General features: G+C 38.5%; 1 protein-coding gene across 1 annotated transcript in view; it reads right to left on the reverse strand.

The window, feature by feature from the left end:
• LOC139980459 (cyclic nucleotide-gated channel alpha-3-like) overlaps positions 1-24319 on the reverse strand; it is a 47522-nt gene that overhangs the window by 15091 nt on the left and 8112 nt on the right. Inside the window, exons 3-9 of the mRNA XM_071992065.1 lie at positions 22609-22670; positions 20544-20632; positions 18529-18631; positions 16457-16611; positions 13490-13576; positions 8234-8330; positions 7040-7188 (exon numbers count right to left, since the gene is read on the reverse strand). Coding sequence (XP_071848166.1) covers positions 7040-7188; positions 8234-8330; positions 13490-13576; positions 16457-16611; positions 18529-18631; positions 20544-20632; positions 22609-22670 — 742 coding nt within the window. The remainder of the gene's footprint in view (positions 1-7039; positions 7189-8233; positions 8331-13489; positions 13577-16456; positions 16612-18528; positions 18632-20543; positions 20633-22608; positions 22671-24319) is intronic.

The raw sequence follows: 24319 nt of genomic DNA on the forward strand, positions 1-24319 counted from the left end.
ATCACACTGAGTGAGTACAAGCAGGCTAACAGTGGTCATTTGTGTCAGCATCTGTCATTGTGAATATACTGTTTCTCACTTCTTGCTGTATTACTAAAGATCAAGTGTGTCAGTATGTCCCATTCATATGAAAGGATACTCATGTTGGATCATAGAAACCACAGTCTGGTTTTTGCATGCATGCTACTTGACAGCTGTCCTCATATGCCATTCAAGTATATCAAGGCAAGTAACAACTGGGATATAGTTTTTTTATCTGTGATGCATTATGTAGTTGTTGCAACTGAATAACCGTTTTCGTGGAAAAGGTCTTGTATCATGTAAGTTAACTAAAATCTCAATTAAAGTTGCGGAAGTAGAACGCACTCATCATACAGTATATCTAGGTCTAAGGTGTTTGTATTGATGACAAACTAAGTTTCACTTGTCATATAAGCAGAATATTTAAACGGGTGTACTTCATAGTCTCAACTCTATCGTATATAGTTCCATATTTTCATGTTGATGTAAGGAAAAGAGTTTTTACTGCCAATATCTTACCACACCTAATATATGCTGTTTCTGCTTGGTATCACTTTTTACTAATTAAAGATAATAAGAGAATTTTTTTTTTTAAAGTATTGTTCTAGAATTTTTAATATAGATTTTAACTTTCTTATGAGTACTGTAAACAATGCTGCCAAAAATGAGTTCATTAGAAGTGTAAATTGCATACAGAGAAATGACAGACATTCTTTGCATACCGAACTTAACTCTTTACTTCGAGAAACTACTAGGTTTAATCTGAGAAACAAAGCAATAACACCAAAATTCAGAATTAATGTGTATAGATAGTTTTATAGTTTTATTTATCTTGCTGCTATTTTATTTACAAAATGGTAATCTGGATAATTTATTGTAGACAGCTGCACTTGTACGTTTTGTATATATATATGTGTGTATATGTATGCGTGTGTATATGTGTGTATGTATGTATATGTATGTATGTGTATATATGTGTATTTTTATTTTCAGTGTTGACTGGCCTTGGATGCTCCCCAGTAAAGGATTCAGGTGATTATACTGTTGACTGTGTCAAGACCAAACTTTTAGTGCAAAAGAATATTTATTTTATGTCAAAGGAAAAGGTGGGCCAAATATGTAGACAAAAGCAAGAGAAATGTTAACTGATACCAAGTTGTGTGAATTGTGTACAAATATGATCTTACTGGCTTCAGCTTGCATTTCCCAGTTAGCCCAAATTGATTTTTGTTTCTTTTCCAACATTTGAACAATAGTCATTGAGATACTTTGACTAACACTAAACAATCTGAGTGTAGTAGAACTGGTTCTCACACAGCCTCCTTTCCCAGTATTTATGTTAAGCCTGATACTTAGTGTGACCAGCAGCATGTCATTTGAAGGTAGTCTGTGTAGGCCCCAAAGTTGTATTGTGACATCAAGAAGTACTTTCCTTGAGGTCTTTATAATCTCCAAATTTTTCTCAGACATTTTAAAAGAACATGCAAAAGGACAGAATGTCCCAGTGAGGTAAATTTCCTACAGGTGGTACAAAAACAGTTTAATAATTTTGACCATAGGTGACCATATTTTAGTATCTGGCATATTTGAAGCCAATGCAACATAACTTTCAGCTGATTTTTGTTGAAAATAATTGATATAGCTTAGAGGCCTTTATGCCCATTAACAATACATCGTAGCAACAAACGTTTTTGGTGTTTATCATGGTGAGATATTCGACGGTTTGGAAATACCTTCTAATGAATAATGCACTGCCTGACTGTGCAGGCAATATATCATGATTCGATGGTTGACATGTCATGAACACACGAAAACACCTTACACAAACCCTCTGCTCCTATACCATATGATTTTATATTGCTTCCCAAGTACCATTTCCAACCAGCTAGGCATTGCCCAATCTTAAAATATATCACATGAAAAGGAATTCCCAAGTATTTTCACCATAGTTAACATTCACAGCCTGTCTATAATTGGATTAACAATAGTCTACCTTTAATTGATTGCCTGACCAACAAATACTGCTAGGCTACAACTGTGGACGCCAAAGCATGGTTTACTTTGATTTATGTAGCCTTTTTTTCCCATGTGAATGTCAGTTTGTCTTGAGATCGCCAAGATTTCAAAAGTTACTAGATGTGAGGCTATCTGTTATTGTCAATGGTTGTCAAGCATTAGTATTAAAAGTAGAAGGGAAATTGGATGATTTTTATAAAACAAAGTATTTGAAACAGCTTGTACTAAAAATAAAGAAACAGATACAGTTGTTCTATGTCACAATAGACGTAGGATGTTGCACGAGTCTTGCAGCACTTTTGTCATTTTTTAGAAATGTATTTATCTTATGCAGCAGAGAACATGAAGGAGAATTAAATTTGCAATAAATTTTAAATTAAATTGATATTTCCATTCATTTGTGTCTGTCCAAATAGTATCATGCAAGAAATCAATTACCATATATGAGCCATTCATCATGTAGCGAAATTGGTCTAAAGTTCCTCTATAAATCCTGACATTAAGAAATGCAATTAAGATGAAAAGGCATACTCCAAATAAGCCTTGCTGTCCTGATGTTTTTGCACTACGTTTCCATGCAGAAGAGCTTGTAGGACACATTTATCCGTGCTATTCTCTCATCCTGTCCGCGCGGACAGGAAATCACCACACACGGACGTTTTTTCCTAGTTAATAGTGTTCGTCCGGACAGATAATTATGTCCGCCGGACACAATTCCCCCCGAGAAAGTTGTCCTACGGACACAATTCCCGTGGAATAGTGTCCGTGAGACGCCCGGACACTATTCCCTGTCACACAGGCCACTGCAGTCATCAGCTGCATCACATGGCATACCGTGTAAGTATAGGGATCATATCCCAGTGTCACTCGATACAACTGCACAAAGCGGCAGGGAAGGGGAGATTTGTAAAGAAATTAGACAGTTTATATACATATAGGTAAATGAACAACGGGAACTAAGTGGGATTATTTTTTCTTTTTTTTTTCCTTTTTTTTTGGGGGGGGGGGGGCAATATTATACACTGCAATACTACCGTACACGTTAACACGAAGGACATGCTTTGCTGGATTTGCTTCTAGTAAATATTTATTACCTAGCGGCTATCGGTTAAATTCCTTCTCGCATTCCCAACTCCTTAACTCCCCCCTAACCATGCAGTAACGGCCGGTTCGGTTGGTATGCCATCAAAACAAGCTGAAGTATAGTTATATCAAGGAGTTGTTAACAACTCCCTGGTTATATACGATGAGCGCTTGGATTGAATGACGTCAGAAGGTTTAGAGCCATCATTAATCACAAACTGGCCTATGGGACGGGGCTATGAAATCTTTAATAGATAACAATAATAATTATAATAAAAAAGAGCAACCCTTGGTTTTAAATTGCGTTTTATTAACCCAACTATCTCCGTTTGATCAGACAGTAAGTGATACCCAATCAAATACCACGAGCTATATGAAGGACTATCAGTTTCCTTATCGATGTGAACCACATTGGTATAACAGTTGTACTTTCGAAATGTATATATGACTTTGTTTCGTATAATTAACATTAACAATGTAATGTACTTGTGGTGGAACGTGTATAATCATATCCCTTCATTGTCGTTACAGGTAATGCATCATGTCAGTCATATTGTTAATGGAGCTATAGAAACACTACAGCGTTAATTTTTAATTGACATGGAGGGTTGGGGGTGGGGGGGTGGGGTGAGAGATTTGAAAAATATAATAAAGGAGAAGAATTATATAGTGACACAGAAATGGGTGTTAGTAAAATATCTGAGCTTGAGTGATCATTTTGCCTATTGGGCCTTCGAATACATTTCTGGGCCGTCCATATGAACCTTTCTGATAACCACGAATTTACACATAGTAAATTGAAAATTCTTTCGAGAAGACCCTTCTAGTTATAGATTTAAGACTTCGAGACCTAAGGTCCAGGGCTAAAAATTAAGTCACCGGGTCACCTATTTGCACGGCTTGATTTATCCTGAAATTGAGAATACATTTTATCCCATATCTTCCAGGGTTTCCTCTTTATTTGTTTATGCCCCATAAGTTGACCCTTGCCCGGGGCCGAACGAAGTACTCCTGACCCCCCCCCCCCCACTTATTGTTAATATGGATTAATACATCTTTGTGTATGTTCTCTACAACCAAACAGAACATAAGAACTCTTAAATAACCATTGGCTGACACCTGGACTAGTGGCTAGTACATCCTATACATTGCAGGTTAACCGTGATATATCTGTTACCAACACTTGAACATCCAACCTCACGTGACCTAACTTATGGCTATAGTTCACTCAATCCGCCATACCACATAAGCTAAAATGTGACTTATCCTTTGCTAACCCTTGACTAACATTTAAAGGGCTGCCTTCTAACTCTTGAAAAACCTGTCACCCCGACAGTTGCGCTCGACTTATGTAACGCACGGTAGTCTTGGTTACCGTCTTCTTATGACGTAGGCATAAGTGCAACTCTTTGAAAGACATTCTTAGTGTTTTACTCCCTGCCTCATTTTATCGGCTTTTAACTTCTTGTTTGAGTTTTTTTCGGCCTCAGAACTAAATCTTTCTTTTTGTCTTATTTTAACTTTATTATTTATAACATTTCTCCCTTGAAGAATGATATATAACTCAAGGTTTATCCTATTTTAACACTTTAAGCTGTGATTAATGACTTTTCGTGTCAGATGGCCATTTCTTTGTTACAGTCTAAGTCTATATATTAACAAATACCACACGTCTGCATTGGGTCTTTAATAATTAACATCGACTCTCATAATCAAAACACAAAATAAAAGATGTGATAATTAATCAAACCAGATTTCCACGTTGCACTTCCTCACAAATCGGTATAATTTAAAGCAGTATATATGTTCTGTGTTGAAACTTGAATTTGGATTTAAGTTGGTCGAGGTAAGATGTGCGTATGATTCACACTGAGACATTGTAAATGGTGCCGAGCAGGCAGTCTCAAAATCAATAATTCATCCAATACAGACGTGACAAGGGAAGAGGCATGGTTTTCAGGAGGTGACAAATCGGAGGCCCACGGTCAATTTCAGGACTGAGGCCCGGGGGCGAATTTTTTTTTCCCAAACAGGTTTGCAATTGCGAGGTTTTCCGCCAATCAGATTGCTCGTGACGTCAGCATCAATTATGAGCATCGCTTCGAAGTTTGAAGACATGTACTGAGTTACACACTGACACTTAATTAAGTCTAGTTACGGGGTTTCCATCAAACGCCCTAACTTTCCTTTAATGCTTGAATCACATGTTGACATTACTTATGATACATACACTACATTATATTGGGTTCGTGTTTACGTTATTCAAGATTTGTGAGCCGTTCTACTACAATCAGAATTCGTTTCGTGGAATGGGTAGGCCTACACTAAAATCAATCGAGTCTTGAATGAATATACGCAAACAGTTTAGTGTACAGTATGATATTTTCCGTCACTGCACTGTGTACACAGTTATAATACATATAGGCCACCAGCGCATGTGTGATGTACCATGTGCGAACATTTCACTGTGCGATGTTATCGATTAATGCATGCCTTCACATAAAACTTCGATCAAAGTAGATGATCATACCATACTAGTGTGCTCAATATGTCTAAACCAATTCCAAACACATCTACATATATTAACGAAAAGCTTCCGGTAATTTTGAACGGGCATATCTTCGTTGCAACGAATGGATGCAGACACTTTGGTTACCTGGAAGTGAAGGTTTCTATCGTGATGACGTAACATTTCCCACCAATCATGAGCGCCTATTTACACGCAATTGCAAACCTGTTTGGGAAAAAAAAATTCGCGGCCCGGGGACATATGGAATAAGGTATTATACACATATACCTCCATTCTTTACATTAGGGAATATGAAGAAGACTGCAAAACGTGGGTGACATCATATAACACCACCCCCCCCCCCCCCGCAAAACTACCGGACTTAAAATATTCTGTACATTACATTCATATGGCAACATTGGCATTCGTGACTACTTCGTAAGAATTGAAAACTGCAATCGTAGAAGTTAACTGCCAGAGATAATCCAGGGAACCAGATGATAAGGGACAGGATAATATCTTAAAGGCTTGAACATACCTCAAATGACCCTTTAAGCATGTATATTCGTTTTGTTAGTGAAGCTTGCTTTAATCTAAAGACACAATGCGAACTGATGATATGTATTATTGAACACCATGGCTGCAGTGCAGTTAAATTGGTCACGACGTCATATTATCAGGTGATCAAACGAACTAAAAAAAATCACGCCCTCGATCCGCGATTGTTTCAGGTTGGTTAAATTTTGCAAATTCGTTGAAAGAATTTGCCACAAAATGTTTATCAACATGTCCAAATATGCTATTCTCTTTGTATTTAAAAGGCATAAGAGGAACATTTGAAATGAGTTCGTAGGCTGATCAAAGTCAAGAGGCAATATCCTGTCTACATTAAATCCCCGCATTGATGTCGCGGTTGTATATAAAATTAATAAAAAAAATCACATTCATCGATGATTTTAACGAAGGGTTCACGCTCAAACGCATTTTAATAATGAGTATATGGGTGAGGTCACAACGTAGCTTCTAGTATACACACACATACGCACACACACGCATGGTATGTAGATATGATATATGCGGACACCCTAACCACTAGGCTATGGACGCTGATTGTATGTCCAGAGGTTCGAAACCGGTAAGGAAGGTCGTAATTCCACTGTAGGCGTTTGTCACCTGTATCGAACAATACTAGTTCTGTTTTTGGTGACATATTATGCCTTACTCTAGAGTTCAAACATGATGCTAACCAACTCCTTTGAACAGACTTTATGAATATATATATATATATATATATCTATATATATATATATATATATATATATATATATATATATAGATGTATATATATATATATATATATGTATATATGTATATATATATATATGTACTTACATATATACAATTCTTTACCTGTTATTCCTGTCTGTAGTTACATCTTTGGTTTCGTTATCCTCCTTGAAGACCTGACTCTGTCTCTCTGGTAATATCCTCCTGGAAGCTCTCTTCCTTCTCTTACTTCTGTTGAATTTATAACTCCGAGCGGTTTCTTCTAAAACTGTCTAAATAGGAAACACACAGCTTCATTTAAATAATTTATTGATGTCTTATTGATTACGTAATCATTATCACATCTTTATACATAAAAGTATATTTCGTTCGCACTAGCCCACATAAAGCGAAAATCCCCCGTTTCCCACCTCTGCGCGCCCAAGAAAGTGCTTGAACAGGTCGACCTTATCCATGGGCGGCGATCCGTACTTCCGAGTGGGGGGGGGGGGGGATATGACCTTGTTTACTATCTAAGCGTAGCGCCACCATAAGTTGGCGGGAAGCGTACATATACCCAACTTTAAAATAGGGATATCATGTCCGAAATATCTCATAATCAGGATCCAAAATTCCTTTTTTTTAAATTTCGGGTGTTATTTTGGGAAAATTGCCCCTGTCAATCTTGTTTCAGGCGCTACGTTAAAATGTTCGAGAGCTCTTTTATATTATTCGATGAAGAAAATGGCCTCATGCAGGCTATTATAGGCCTACACACATGCAATACACAATTACACATAGTTACATTCCTAGGTACCGATTGCTAGGGCATCCAGGTGAAACGTGTATTAAGCAATACCCTGGTAACATGAGATTCTCAGCTGTTCGAGGGAACATGTACGTGTGTAGGCCTACTATAGGGCCTATATGAATACTATGAGGGTGCATATATGTACTATATCAATACCGTGGGCGCAATAATACATTTTGTTGTTATAGGGCCAATGAAGCCTACAGTCAACTATTCTTGCTTTATAAAGACTCTTTATTTGACAAGATCGCACTGCGTTTATGGTTAGAGAGAAATGAAGCTAAAAAAGAGCCGTACATTCACGATGGTGCATAAATGTAGGCATGAAAATATTCTTAACCCTGGCATTTGGTGTGTGTGGGGGGGGATATGGTGTATTACATCCCCTCCACCCATTTTCATGGGGGGATGTATCCCCCCTTGCCCCAGGATCGCCGCCCATGACCTTATCACCCCTCCACTCTGCAACTATAGTTATTTCAAGACTTCTCTCTGATTTGTAGACACCAAGCGACTTTAAGCTTTACCTTTGCTTGTGGATGGTCCTTCAATAGTCCAATAATGTCTTCTTTGGATATAGTAAACAGCTCAGAATAACCAACTGAGCGAACGTCAACTGCTCGTCTGTGTAAAACATTAATCAGAATAAAAAAGATTTTTTTTTAACAATGTGCAATTTAACCTGCCGATTTTTAAGACGGAAATTAGGAGATACAGGCAAGGGCGGCGGAACCGGGGGGGGGGGGGGCACAGGGGGCACGTGCCCCCCACTTTTCCTCAGGTTAAAAATTGTGCCCTTTTTCTACATAAAAATTGTACTCTTGATCACCTTATTAGGTCAGCATAGGCGTAGGAGCCCAATTTGATTTGTGTGGCTGTAACGACTTGCCCGAAAAATATAACCAAAGTTTTTCCGCGCGCTCCGCGCGCGTTCAACGTCTTAATGTGCATATCATATAGGCATGCATCGGTTATTACACCGCATGCCAATAACATACAATCATTTGCCGTGTTATTACCCTTCCATATTATTTATAATTATTGGGGAAGTCGTTACAATAATAATGATAATAATAATATCATAATTTCCAAAAATGCATTGCTATAGGCCTATTACATTGTGACTTTGTAATAAGCAGAAGCCATTTATAGCCTACTATGAATAATGAGTATAGTTTTAATATCCCATAACCTACCCCATCCTTTCGTATTTTGACATAGGCTATTTCATTTGTTTTCATGCATGTATCGATCGCGTGTGCAGGGACTTTGACTTTATAATGATTTCACCTCATTTTGTCTCGAAAGAAAACTTGTTTCCCAATTTGCACATTGGATATTGCAGTGCTAGTATGTATTTTTTCCTTGAAGGGGGGGGGGGGCGTTGATGGGGTGATGTGTATACGCAAATAAGATAATACAATAAGAGTTATAAAGGGTACTACATATCAGGCTGCATGAGTCCAATCGAATTTCTGCAAAGTGCCCTTCGACGTCGGTGCCCCCCAGGGGCGTAGCGAAGGGGTTTTTGTTGGGGGGTGTGGAGAATTTGATTTGCCGACGGATCTGGAAGTGGTGACTGAAATGGGGGAGGGGTCTAATGGGGGAGGGGCTAAGGGGAGGGGGTGTCCCCCGTCCCCTTTGGCAATTTTTTAGTTTTGAAACGTCCTTAGATGCAATCTGGTGCATATTTTAAGTCAAATTTGATTTGCCGACGGATCTGGAAGTGGTGACTGAAATGGGGGAGGGGTTTAAGGGGAGGGGGTGACCCCCTCCCCTTTGGACATTTCTTAGTTTTGAAACGTCCTTAGATGCAATCTGGTGCATATTTTAAGTCAAATTTGATTTGCCGACGGATCTGGAAGTGGTGACTGAAATGGGGGAGGGGTCTAAGGGGAGGGGGTAACCCCCTCCCCTTTGGACATTTTTTAGTTTTGAAACGTCCTTAGATGCAATCTGGTGCATATTTTAAGTCAAATTTGATTTGCCGACGGATCTGGAAGTGGTGACTGAAATGGGGGAGGGGTCTAAGGGTAGGGGGTCTACCCCTCCCCTTTGGAAAATTTTTAGTTTTGAAACGTCCTTAGATGCAATCTGGTGCATATTTTAAGTCAAATTTGGCACGGAAGAAGCTCCCGTTCTCCTTTTCTCTATTCAGCTTTCCTTCTTTCTTCCCCTTCCGCTCTCTTCACCTTTTCTCCTTTTGCCGACAGACCCAAAATTTGCCGACAGCGACCAAATTATTGGGGGTGTGACACCCCCCCCCCCCACACCCCCGCTCGCTACGCCCCTGGTGCCCCCCCCCCAGATTAAAAGTGCTTCCGCCGCCCTTGGATACAGGTGCCCAAAAAAATGGTTTAAAGTCATAAAAAAATATCACCATCGTTTTAAGATTCTATAACAGCCATTTGTTTCACAATATTCACAATTTCAAAGCTTTTTCAAAATAAGACAAAAAAGGTTCTATATTAGGTCTTCATTATTGTACAAAAAAACTATCCACAACTTGATATAAATCTAGTTCACTCTGTTCAACCACCGGTTTAAGATTTTTTTTTTTTTTTTTTTTTTTTTGCAAGTGAGATTTGTATATCCTATCATGAGATGATATACATAAAATCGTCCAAATTCTGGACCTAATGTTATACACTGTACTATATACGAATGATTCTCGTCCCCCGGCCATTCATACAGTGAAGTGCTTTATATACTTGATCAAGCATCAGCTCCGTGCATGTCTCATTCAATGTATACATGCGTGCACAATTATTATCACAGTTAGGCTCAATTATAACGATATATCTGATAGAAGTGCATTCCAAGAATATTTCTATAGTTGTTTGTAATTATCTGATGAGTGAGGTATACAACATCGTTAAATATTCAGATGTCTATCATGATGACCTTTGACATTATCTCCTGATATAAAGACTGTTTCTTTTTAAGAGACACCCAATAAATGTCTCTTCTACTTAAGGTGGAGATTGAGCGGAAGTTAATTAAAGATAATGAAAGTTTCTTTAAAGCCAGCGTGTTTTACAGACGTTGTATTGATGCTGGTTAAGATTTTCTCATTTATTTAAATGAGGTTACTGCTCCAGAAACAGAAGGCATATACTGCTGTTGGTATATTGCTCTTATTAACTTGATACCTCGTGTCCAGTATCACCATGGGACCATACTGGCTGAGAGCAAAATGAAGGCCGAACTTTGTCTAGATACTGGGTATTAAGCATGTATTACCTACATTAAAAAGTCATTAACAATCCTCAAGCAAGTATACACACTGCACATACTCCAAATACTATATATAGGAGTTCGGTTCAACTCTCTGCATAAGATATAAGGAGGTCATTTGCAGGGTTAAGACGAACACTCTATTGAAATTGGGCCATTTATATGATTGGATAAATGAAGCTTGACCCATGTAGGTGCAGTGATGACCAATGTATACTGCAGCAGATGTCCTTACAAGGCGGTTAGCCTATGCACATCGGTTGATATGTTAGGGTATAGTGGCCCAATACAAGTAAATCAATATCTAACATGAAAATAGAACTTGTAATAAGGAGCTATGGTCAATAAAGATGCCACGCAGTCTCATTCTTATTCACTCTCGTGTATATATAGTAAATCGCTAGATAGGTGTACACCGTATATCCGGCCATGGAAGACAGGCAGGGAAAGTGGAAAGGGTTGGGGGCGGGGGAGTGGAGGCGTGCACTCAGGGGGACTCTAGCCCCGAGGTCCGGGATCACTTCGGTGACCAGCGAAAATATGGGATTATGTTTTTTTTTGCAATTTCATAGTACACAGTACCATGGGCGTCAACAGGTGGGGGACGGGGGGACATGTCCCCCCCCCCACTTTCAAAAGTGGAGGGGATATCATATCATTTGTCCCACCCACTTTTCAGAGCAGTTATTAAAAAAAAATCACATGCATATGCGCGATTTTCTATTTAAGGTCAAGAAATCTGGACTCCCTGGGCCCCTGCTATCTATCACTTGCACCGTCATTTATCTCCCATTCTCCCAATATCCTAAATCTGCCCATTTAATTCGTTCGGGGGGGGGGGGGAGACCATTCGAAAGTGTATTGAATCTTGCACACATGTTGTTTGTATGGGTTCCAAGGGATTAGGTAAGCCATACAGGTAGATGGTGTAATGAGTTACTATGTTCATATCACTACCTCCAGTCCCTTGGACTGGACGGACGAATAGGGGTGTAGGGGTTAAGTAATTAAGGCTACATGTATTCGCCGTATATGGTAGATCTTTATTGTTGAGTGCCGGCTAGGCGCTACACACGCTCTGCGCGCGGTGCCTTTTTCTGATTATTATTATTAAAGTACCTGGGCACATAACAACTGACGTCTCGCACCTACATGCATGTATTATATATATACCACTCCACTCATCCCGGAGGTGACGGCGCCACTTTTTCAATATTTCGTTTGAGATGGACGCTGTGTAATTCGTCTCCCTTGGTGTCAGATGGGCATCTTTCTACCAGTACTTTCTGTCGGAATTTAGTTTTGTGAGACAAAATTTCTCCTCACAGATCTGGTTCTGATGTAACTAAAAACGACTCAGGAAGGCCGTCTCCTGCGTTTTAGGGGGTCTTATGTACCCAAAATTTTCTGGTACGCTACGCGCCAACCAATGGTGGCGCTCCGCTTAGATAGTATAGTGTCCCCCTCACTTTCTGAAACCTGCTGACGCCCATGCACAGTACGGTATATACTTAAGCAAAAAAGCATGACTTCAAAAAGGAGGCCGAGTGACGTAATTACCACCGGGACACAACCAGGCTCTTCGACGACTCTGTTGCACACATGTGTGTCGTGAGAAAGACTATATCACATGAGAGCTCATTACATCAATATTGAAGGAAATCTACTTTCATACAACTGTCCACGACGAAGAATCAAGTTTACCATAATAACTTTCCTCTCCACCTCTCTCTCTCTCTCTCTCTCTCTATATATATATATATATATATATATATATACATAAGTGTGACGTCATCAAGGAAACAACCAGGTACCACCTTGAAGCAGATTTAATTTCCATTTTGCTGACTATATGCATGATCCCATAATAGGCTATGTAATACACATATAGGGTATTATATTAAAAAGAGTAGCTAATGCATTTTACCATTGTATAAAGATAACACAAAATTATCAACAAAATCTATATAGTTACTGGTGAAAACTTCTACCTAAGACACATTATTATTTATAATCCTCAAAGACACTACTGATGAACAGATATTGAGAGTTAGTTACGTAACGTAATCATTTGTAGACTTACTACAAGTCGTTTTATGCATTTTGATGCCATTTTCACTGTGTCACTGAAACAACTACTTTGTAATACAACATCTGATAATGGACTTACTATACACGGTGGTCAGAAATGTCGCAACTTTGTTTGGTTTTGATAGTGGTTGATCCCCACTCCCTCCCCTCGTGGACTTTCGCTGACCCACTTTGCTATATACGATCATGTTTCCTGGTGGAAAAATATTATTTGTCAACCGCTCTTTACCACAGTTAGCTAAACAGTTTTAGAGAATTCTTGTAGGAATAGTCGAAAAATAGACAATACAGAAATGAATACGGTCAGTTTTCCAAATATAGACCTTCTTATAGTTTCTTATCAATACCGGATATTTTTCTAGTAAAGGAAATAATTGTTACTATTTGCAAGGTCATAATAAGCATGTTAGCGGTTTTCGTGGACACCGCACCGTGCATGGGAAGACATATCTTACCTGTTACCTCCCTCTTCGCATACCATTGTCCTGATTTCACCGAAGAAATCACCAGTTTCTAACTTCCGGATTACTCTTCCTCGTTTTCTGCCAAGTTAAATAAGTGAAAACTGAAAACACGCTGCAAGAAAACTCACAAAACTTCAAGAAATTTATACATTTGAAAGGTATGGAAGCCATAAAGGGACATGCGAGATGTCGAGATACCGTGTTATAAGAATACCGTGATAACTCGACCAAACTTACGTTATTTTTTGTCATTATGTATGTATATTAGATCCTCCTGCAAGCAGGAACTCGCGAAAAAAAAGAAGCATCATTGGCTTATCAAAGCCGAAAGCTGACCGAAGTCAGTCTCTTACATTCATATTTAACGTCCATGACTATGAATTGTTAATTGTCAACAACTCTGTAACTGGACGACATACATTAATCTGGGAGTGACTTGAACCGGGGACCTTATGATTGAAAGACAAAACTAAAACAAAATTAAAACAATTAAACTTTAAAGAAAATCATTTCCCCCCCCCCCCTTCTGTCGAGTAATTGTAAGTCTGTAACTTGGCAAAATGTATTTGTATTTAGTAGTGTGTACAACAGCCATTATCGGAAAATAGTCCTAACTAGACCTACTGAGGGTGTCGTTGTGGCGTGTTTTCAGTCATTATAACTCTTTTGACGTTGAAGAGGATGAAATTAACTACTTATGGTCTAAAAATCTGTAGGATTGAAAGTGATTTATGGCGTTTTAGAAATTCTTGTGTGCAGGAACAGAAAGTTTCGGCAGCGAGAGCTCAAAATTTAAAAGGTGATGGTAGGAATATTTGACTGTGAAAGATTAGCCCAAACAATCTGCCATCATGCGGTGGGTATAGGACATGTCAGTTGAAAACGCCTATCATAAGCCCCAACGGCCTTGAAAAGTGAAGAATTTAGTGTGCAAGTCAATAGAGCAATTAATTGTGGTACGACACCTTTATGCTTGTTTTGTCTCAGTAAAAACGAGAGGCCTTAGACTATGAACAGTCGTTTCAATGAAATAACTTTAAATCACGGAGGTTTAATGAGTTTGTCTATGTACGAATCATGTATCAAACAGTCGTGTTGGCTAAATATTATTTTGAAAGCATGTTTTTTTTAAGCCAGTCGTTTGATTTAAATCACATTAAAATTAGATTATCGAGGTTGTAAGAGTTTCTCTACATGAGTAATTATCAAGGCAACCGGCCCGTTTTCTAAACACGCATTACCATATATACATTCGTGACGTCACTAAAAGATTGATTCACGACACATAATCACATTATATGAATACTAATAACAGTTTTCTACCGTTATAATTACGTGTGGTATAAGTCAAGCACATATACCTATAAGTGCGCGGAAAGGTATACCGCTTTTCTTTAAATGCTCGCAATGACAAAATCTTCAAATAAGTCCATCAATATAAGGGATGCCTTTATACATGCAATGAATTATTTAAATTATTCTCCCACTCAGTTCTCCGACGTTTTCAAGAGGAAACGCAGCACTCAAAAACAAAACAGCTGATTGGAGACTATATGATTTAGCTACGCCGCACGGCAAGGATGAAGTGAAGTGGTCAGACCGATGGGTATATTTGTGTATATATGCAATGATGTGAATAAATGTGACAAACCATTGAATAAATATTGCATATATATGATCCTTGCACAATTTAGACGCCTTGTTTATACATTGCGAATGTAAAACCCTTTGGGATTGAATTTAGAATGGAAATCATTAGTAAAGTACTCACTTTGAGAGCTTTCTAAGATGTATGAAATGATGTGTAAATGTTCATATATAGTGTCAGTTTACAGAAGAAACAGAAACAAACAAAGAAAAGTTTGTAATAATTCGTTTCTATGGCTACTTTCGCTATAAATAAATGAACCATGATCTCTCTGTATGCAGAGAGTTCAACCTAGCAGAAATTAATTAGTTGTTCCAAATATTCCATCCCCATTGCATATTTGATTTACAAATATGTGATTCAGTTGGAGCTTAGTTTCAGTTAGCAAGACATCTGGCAACAGAAGGCTTGGCCGGTCGTTACAGCAGAAAAGTTAAAGAGATAGTGTGGGGCTCCCGACAACGGAAAAGAGAGAGAGGGGGCGGCATTTCCCCAAAAGAATGTTTATAGCAATGATCTTTACGAGGTGTTTCTTCGTCAACGAGGCTCCTTATGTGCCCAAATCATTTTTGTAAAAGAAAGATTTTCTTAATGCATAAATTGCATTTGCATTCACTTCCTTTCATCAATTCAGGTCAGTGCACATATGTTCATATTTCTCTGACATATTCATCTATATATTTAATAGTAGTCTGAGCTCCATAACTCAGTAATTACAATCACGTTGTTCATGGTCTGGCGCAACACCCCTCCGCCTCCCCCCCCCCATCCCCAGATCACTACCATCGTTGCCAATCCAACAACAAACGCAATCTCACATTAGGCCAACACACTATAGATGAGAATCAATTTCACTTTACGTTTGCACAAATCAAAATTCTCTACCTTTACCATTGGTTGCAAGACTGAAGTGTTTTTAATTCACTAGAGATTTAATCAAATGTCTGCGCCGATTTCATGAAGTTAACACCATTCCATGCGTCCTCTGGAAATCTCATCGGCATTATCAGATTCAGTTTATCCACCTCCATAAATCCAACATGCCAAGTGAGGCATCTGTATACATGACCAAGTAATTGGAAGATGAACGTAAAATGCCAATATACTCGTTATCCCCTCAAGCCAATATTGAATGGGCATTTGCTGTCTTATGTGACTGAAAGCATGCAAACATCAACATTTCTGGTTAGATCAATCAGGGAGGTGTTCCCTGGATAAACAGGTCAACCCCCCCCCCCCCTCCCAAACTCGATCAATGATGAAACCAAAGATGCAGTCGATTCCCCATTCTCTGGAGTATATATACGTACCCAATTACTTCCAAATATCCATCAGAGACAATAAACACCTCCCGTGCAACCTCTCCCTTTCTACAGAAGAGTTCTCCCGGGGTAACTATATTCATCTGCATCTTCAAGACAAGATCGTGGAGGAATTCCGGCTGACATCTCCTAAAGAAAGATACCTGAATAAAAGACGTAGCCGAAGGGAGAGGAGGGAGAACAGTGATAAAAAATTAATCCGCAACGATCTAACAGTCTAAGAGTTGGGTTGTGGTTGTACGGGAAGAATCATATTTGCTATATATATGCTATTTCAAGATTGCATTACAAAAAACAAAAACAATAAACATCAAAAACAGTTTCCGAAAGGACAAGATCATAGGGAACAGAACGGAACACCGACCCTGCACTTGGTTAACACTAAGTATTCCCGTATGCTATATATATATAGCAATGCTTTAATTCCAGTTCTAACAGTGTTTTCGTAAGATTCTGGCCGAATCTATCATTTTAAAATAAAAGTGACTAAGTTTAATGTAAGTCTTACTTTCAGATAGAAATATTGATCATTTATATCGAGATTGAAAGTGGTTATAAGTAGACTGCAGACATAAAAATCTTTACTAGTTTCAGTAAATGCCAGCATAATTTTTTTTTTAATTACGAAAAGGATGTGAAAGCGATAACAATTTAACAAAGTGAGTTTGTAATTAGTAAGAAAAACAGCGGAAATAAAACATCAAATAAGGTAAAATTGAAAGTAAAGAAATATTATAATAAAGGCTCTTATACTCCAAAATTGGATTTAAAAGAAAAGTAGCAACTCTGTACATAAATAGCATTTTAAAAGGGGAGTATATAGGATATATATATAGGATCTTATTGCAGCGGGAAATCTTACATTGTAATTTTGACATAGTACAGAGCGGGTAAACCTATAGGATGAAGGCTGCAAGGCTGCTACAATTAGCCAGTATACGACGAACATTGAGTCTGTATGTATGTATAACCCTCGGTTTAGTACAATGATTCATTATTAACAGCTGCATAGCAACGAGTACACCAAAGATATTTCAAAGACCATTGACCGGGGTTAACTATACGGTCACAAACTGTGCTATATGCATCCTTTTCGAAAATAAAAACATGTTACCAAACTATTTGCTTAACCCTGTTTCGATTGTCTTTGCCATAAGACCACATCTCCTATTCTTATCATCAGTCTTGGTCAGGGCTAATTTTTCGACTCTCATACGAACAATGGCTTTCACGGATAATGAGGCTATATATATATATATATATATATATATATATATATATATATATAAAGACGTATTTTTATGTTTTTCATATGTTAGGTTTACAGTCTTGTTCAGGGCAAAGGCCTTCTCACGCGACTTTACAACTTAACCCTGGTCATTGGTAACTTGTCACACCTACACACCAAAGTGTGCACAAGTCAAACAATCTCTCCTGGGCACCACAGTGCACCACAGCCACGTGTCCCCCGGTGGACTTCCCATAGGGTGCAGCCACAAACCGGCGCACGCAACTATATATACAAGTTACCTCGCAAGTCCCCATTTATACACCTGGGTGAAGAGAGGCAATGGGGGATAAAGTGCCTTGCCCAAGGACACAACGCAATGATCTGGCCAGGACTCGAACCTGTAATCCTTTAGATCGTGTGCGCTAACTTTGAGGTCAATAGTGATGACCTTTAAATACATGAATCATGGGTGCTTACTTTGGGGTAAATAGTGATGACCTTTAACACATGCATCGTGTGTGCTAACTTTGAGGTCAATATTGATGACCTTTAAATACATTCATCATGGGTGCTAACTTTGAGGTCAATAGTGATGACCTTGAATACATGCATCATGTGTGCTAACTTTGGGGTCAATGGTGATGTTCTTTAGAACATGCATTAGATGTGCTATAACTTTGGGGTCAATAGTTAAATCATGCATTATGTGCGCTAACTTTGGGGTCAATATCGATGACCGTTAAATACATGAATCATGTGTGCTAACTTTGGGGTCAGTAGTAATGACCTTTAATACATGCATCATGCTTAATGTTCAATGAAAACTCACCTTTTTGAGAAACTTGAGATTAACATGTAAAGCTAGCTCGGTTCGTAACTTCGTTGGCAATAGTCCCAGGGCGTTGACGTCACCACGCCCGGTCATTTGACCCCTGTTATAGTACAATGGTACATATACGTATATAGGTTTTGCTCAGTTGACGGAGTGTTTAATGTAGGCATGAATTGAATACGTTAATAAAAAACAATGATATTATGTATAATATGATATAGCCTATATGATATAGCCTATGATATATAAAATGACATGATATATAATGTGTCCTTTCCATTCGTTTGTTCATTGTACGGGTACTTGTATACAAGGGCGGCGGAAGCACTTTTAATCTGGGGGGGGGGCACCGACATTAAAGGGCACTTTGCAAGAATTCGATTGGACTGATGCAGCCTTATATTTAGTACCCTTTATAACTCTTATTGTATTATCTTATTTGCGTATACGCATCACTCCATCAACGCCCCCCTCTCAAGGAAAATATGCATACCTGCACTGCAATATCCAATGTGCAAATTGGGAAACAAGGAACAAGTTTTCTTTTGAGACAAAATGAGGTGATATCATGCTAGTTGTAGGAATCTTCCGAATTAGAGTTTATTTCGTGTCAATTTCTTAACAAATTTTTTCCATTCGAAATAGCTTTGAGTTTAACCCAAAGAAATTCCTTAAAAGTCAGGGGCAAAGCCATGATTTGCAAAGTTGTATGCACGACTATCTGAGCGGAGCGCCACCATCGGTTGACGCGGAGCGTACAAGAAACTGTTTGGTTTCACAAACCCCTCAGAAGACTGGAAACGGCCCTTCCCGAGTGTTCATTCTGGTTCCCTGGCCTCTTGCTAACTTGAGACACCTCAATTTTTATGTAGAAAAAGGGCACATTTTTAACCTGAGGAAAAGTGGGGGGCACGTGCCCCTGTGCCCCCGGTTCCGCCGCCCTTGCTTGTATACTGCTTTACAGAAACCTAGATTCTTGAACATATAGCAAGGAAGCCGCAAGTTAATGGCATTCCAGTATCGCGTGATACATGTAATTTCTACGTGTTATATTACTCAAAATACATGACTATTGACACATACAGTATACCTAACTACTGCTATGATTATGTAAAACATTTTTGGTTGTATCTAGTTTTTAATGAATAACTTTATTTTGTATCAAGTTGGAAATCATATTAAGCTTAACAAAATTGTGTTCATCTCATTGTTTGGGCCTTTGACGTTTCTCATTGTTTTGAAATTGGGGCTAAAATCTGCATAATCACGTGATTGTATAGGGTACAAATCATCTGTAAATGAGATAACTTTGGTTGTCAGAACATGTGGTATCGCTTTATGTGTGTCCAAACTGGAATGCATTTACCGACCATATGCCTTGCTTAACTTGCCACATTGAAAATCCGTAGAATTGTTCGTGGAGTTTTCATCCCATTTGCTTTAGTGTTGACCATTTGGTTACCATTTCCGGGCGTCGTCGTTTACCAACATATTTGAGCACAAAACTGCATGAGTCGATAATAAACTCTGCAGGTGGCATAAGTGTAGCTTATGGATTGTATTGGAATCCTAAAGTTGGGCCTTGACTTTGGAAATAATCAAATCGGTCACTGTATAAAAGATCTCTGCTTACATTAAAACAGCTTAAACAGGTGAAGAAGCCTGTGACGTAGATCAGTGATTACACATAATTATACTTGCACTGTGCAATATGACAAACTTCTAATTAAATTCGACACGGCTCCAGAGCGTTCTTTTGATTAAGCAACTAACGGATATAACGTTATCAAGATCTCCTGTAATAAGAGACAACGCGGAGCTCATAATATAAACAAGAATAGCGAGTGTTTATAGAGACAATTCAACTACGAATCTGGTATAAATATTTAGTCCTTGATTAATCAAGCTGGAATTTGTCTGTCATTTAAAATTTACGACTTCTTCAGCTGGTATAAATCAAAGCTGAATGTAGGCCAAGTTAGCCTATCATGCTTAAGTCATGTCAGTCTCACCTCATCCATGCATACTCGTACCATCTCAAGATTGGCTTCTGGACCTCGTGTGGAACTTTATGCTCTCGCATATAACGTTTGGCGTTATCCTTTTAATGAGAGAGTAAAGATAACGAACAAATATAAGAAAGCAACAACTAGCAGCATAAAAAGACAACTGGTAATCTGATGATTGCTCAACCAGTTGTCTGATGATCGCTCAAACGCGTGAAACTCTGAGTAACAACTATTAGTGTTCCACTAGTCTCAACAATTCTCACCTAAATATATATAGGCCCTTTATATATAGGCCCTATATATAGGCCCTATATAGGCCCTATATATAGGCCCTATATATAGGCCCTATATAAAGGCCCTATATATATATATATATATATATATACAAACGATATATACAAACGATAAATTACGCATGCGCACATCGTAGTTCCTGGTCAGGTCAACTGATACAATAAACAAATATGTTCTATCCCTTTTTACATTTTGTAAAAATCTGTTTACATTTTGTAAACAATTTTTGCATACTGTTTTATGTCACAAGAACACTAGAGAATAACAACGAGCATTGACTGATTGGTGAGGTTAGAAAGTTTAGCTTCCTGTACCTCTCCATGCATGAACATCATCAAGGATATAAGTATCCCTTTCAATGTATCGTCTCTCCTTATTTCATGAATTATTTTACGAATAACGATGTATTTAGCACGGTCAATCAAGTATAACGCTGGAGGAATACGACTTTATGAATGTTTGACCTCCTCCGTCCTGCTATTTTATTTGCGCATGCGCTGTTGGAACTTTCTGAAACGTCTAATACTTCACATTACAAATAGCTGGCGATACCAATCGCAGGCCTACAACATATTTGTCGGAAATAACTCTGCATTTGTAATGAAAATGTTGCAACATATTATGCCATTTCGCACCATAGGAAGTCCTAACACCTCCCTTGTAATACAGTATGGGCCTACATTTATTCTAATACTAAACTTTTAGTGGTAGATCACCATGTTATTAACGTGACGTCATCGGAGTTGTTGTTTAGCAAAACTGATCATATATTTGTTTTGCTAGTGAACCAATTATGATATCGAATTACCATGAATAAGCAGAGCATAATTTCTGCATATATGACGCGGTGAAGTCCTGCTATAGGCCTATGCTTAATTTATAATATACGGACACCACCTAATGACGTTGTAAGATACATGTCATAAATCGATGTCTTAATTTGCTTGCAAGGACGAAATATAAGTCCTTCTCACTTATATCCGTAAAGAAAAACATTGCCTAAAAGTGGAATTATAATTCACCAAGCTTGGTATAATATATATTTGGATTGAGGCGTTAGAAACAAACTTCGTTTCAACTTTCAAGTGACTTTGTACATCCCTTGAGACGGCGTGGTGTGAAATATGATACTGGCGAATACGAATGAGCATGTAAGGATCTCAGTCAAATCAGAAAGGTTGCCTGCATTATGTTCATCAGCACTCTATAGGAGTGCTTTGAGGTGGGGGGGGGGGGGAGATAACATACCTTTGCTTATTGATCATTGACATGGAATGTGTATAGCATGACGTTAGGTAGTTTGATCCTAATTCATTAAAACCAAATTTCAATTCCCAAAAATGTTTGTTATGAAATGTAAAAGGATGACCAAACCGTTTACAGATTTTTTTTTATATATTTAGTTGTTCCTTGCATCATTTGCTCACAGATACTGCCAGAGTCCCCTGAGTGTGGTGGGCGGCGCGAGGGGGGGGGGGTCATTCAGGAAGCTAATTCATATATATATATAAATATATATATATATATAACTATATAACACTATGCATTCTTTGCTATATATTAATTGAATGCTTGTATCTATATTCATATTTACATATATTTACATATAATATTTACATATTTACTCAATAACCAATGTTCTAAATTAATTCACTAGTTCTAAATGCCGAGAAAATATATACCAACATGTTATAATAACTTGTTGTTTTTGTTGATAGTTGATACTATTATTATTATTTCTTCTTGAGTTAACGATGGAAAACAGAGATCTTACCACATGTCGTTCGAAAGTTAAACGCACTGATTTTCGGTTCTCTACCACCGTTCCAACTTGACCTGCCGATTGGAATGAAGACATACATGTAACAAAGAATAATTCGAATACCTGTCTCTTATATTTATTTCTATATCTACAGTATATCAGTTCTTGGTGTACTTATGGGATATGGAGCGTATATGCTAAATGGAGAGGATTACAGTGGCTGAGGGCAGAAGTAGTATTGTTCGATACAGGTGACAAAAGCCTACAGTGGAATTACAACCTTCCTTACCGGTTTCGAACCTCTGGACATACAATCAGCGTCCCTAGCCTATAGTGGTTAGGGTGTCCGCATATTAAGCGGGAGGCCCGGGTTCGAATCCCGGTGGAGGTTGGAAGTTTTTTCACTGTTCTGGATTTTTCAAATAACTACAATTTCAATTATATATATATATTTCAGAGTTATTACTCTTTCTGACATGTAGTTTTGTGCTTGCAATTCGCTCTGAGAGGATAGCATTTAGAAATACGTCAGTTTGCAGAGGCTTAGCCCCCTAGAACCCACCAGCCTGGCTATTCCTCCGTGGTGGAAGCCCGCACTCCCAGCTATAATAACATTGTATTGACCCTCCTAGTCAGAAATTCCCTCCTATACCTAAGTTCTATATGTTTTGTGTAATACACTTAAAGTGTTGTAGTGGTATCTGTATAGGTCACCCAATATAACGTGCAGCAAAATAAATAGACTAGGATATATTCACAGTGGGCGGCACTCAGGCGAAATTCTCCATATACCATATATGCAACTTCCCTTAACTCCTATATACGTACTTTCAGTTTCGAAGATTGCGGGTTGTTTCCTTATTTCTAAAGATCTGGATACTGTATTACTTTCAAATATGAAGAGACATCCTTCAACATTGTGTGGTAAGCAAAAACGTCCCAAAATAGCATTATAAAGCGGTCTAGTAATTTTGAAACATAAACATTATAAAACTTTCACAGTCAGGTATTAGAGGGACCCAGTTATAAGACGGACATAATTTAGCACCAACTATGTCAATTTCGATTCAGAGAAGTATAAGTGACACACATAGTGGCTGGATAAAATATACCACCAGTCAATTATAATTATTATGTACTTCTTAATCCGATAAGTTAACCGTGAACAAAACCACTTTCACTGACGCATTACGCAAGGACGTAGGAACCGGGGGGCCGGGGGGCGCCAGCCCCCCCCCCCGTGAAAAATATGGAGGGGCGGAAGTATCATTCCGCCCCCCGCTTCGCAGGTCAGAAAACCCCTTTTTCATTTCCAAATGAGAAAAAAAATCTCATTTGGAGCACCAAATTGCAGCTAAGGCCAGGTGAAAATGCAAAATTATTTACAAAATGGAGTGGGTGTTGAAGTGTGCCATATTGCACCAAATTGTATCTGAGGCCACCTGGAAATGCAAAAAAAAAATCCAAAGGGGGAGGGGGACACCCCCTCCCCTTAGACCCCTCCCCCAGGCCGGTCATCAGTCTTCAGCCCCCCCCCCCACTCAAATGTACCTTCCTACGCCACTGGCATTACGAATACGTCTAGCAGGATCTGTATCTAATCTTCCTGAAAATATCAGTGTATAGCTTTAACAAACTTTGCCCACGTTTTCTATAGTTGCAGAAAATCAAATCAAATGCTTGAAGTTCTAAGCCTGGGGACAATTTTACGCTTGTACGAGCG

Source organism: Apostichopus japonicus, chromosome 15 (assembly GCF_037975245.1).
Source record: "Apostichopus japonicus isolate 1M-3 chromosome 15, ASM3797524v1, whole genome shotgun sequence".
NCBI classification, from domain to species: Eukaryota; Metazoa; Echinodermata; class Holothuroidea; order Aspidochirotida; family Stichopodidae; genus Apostichopus; species Apostichopus japonicus.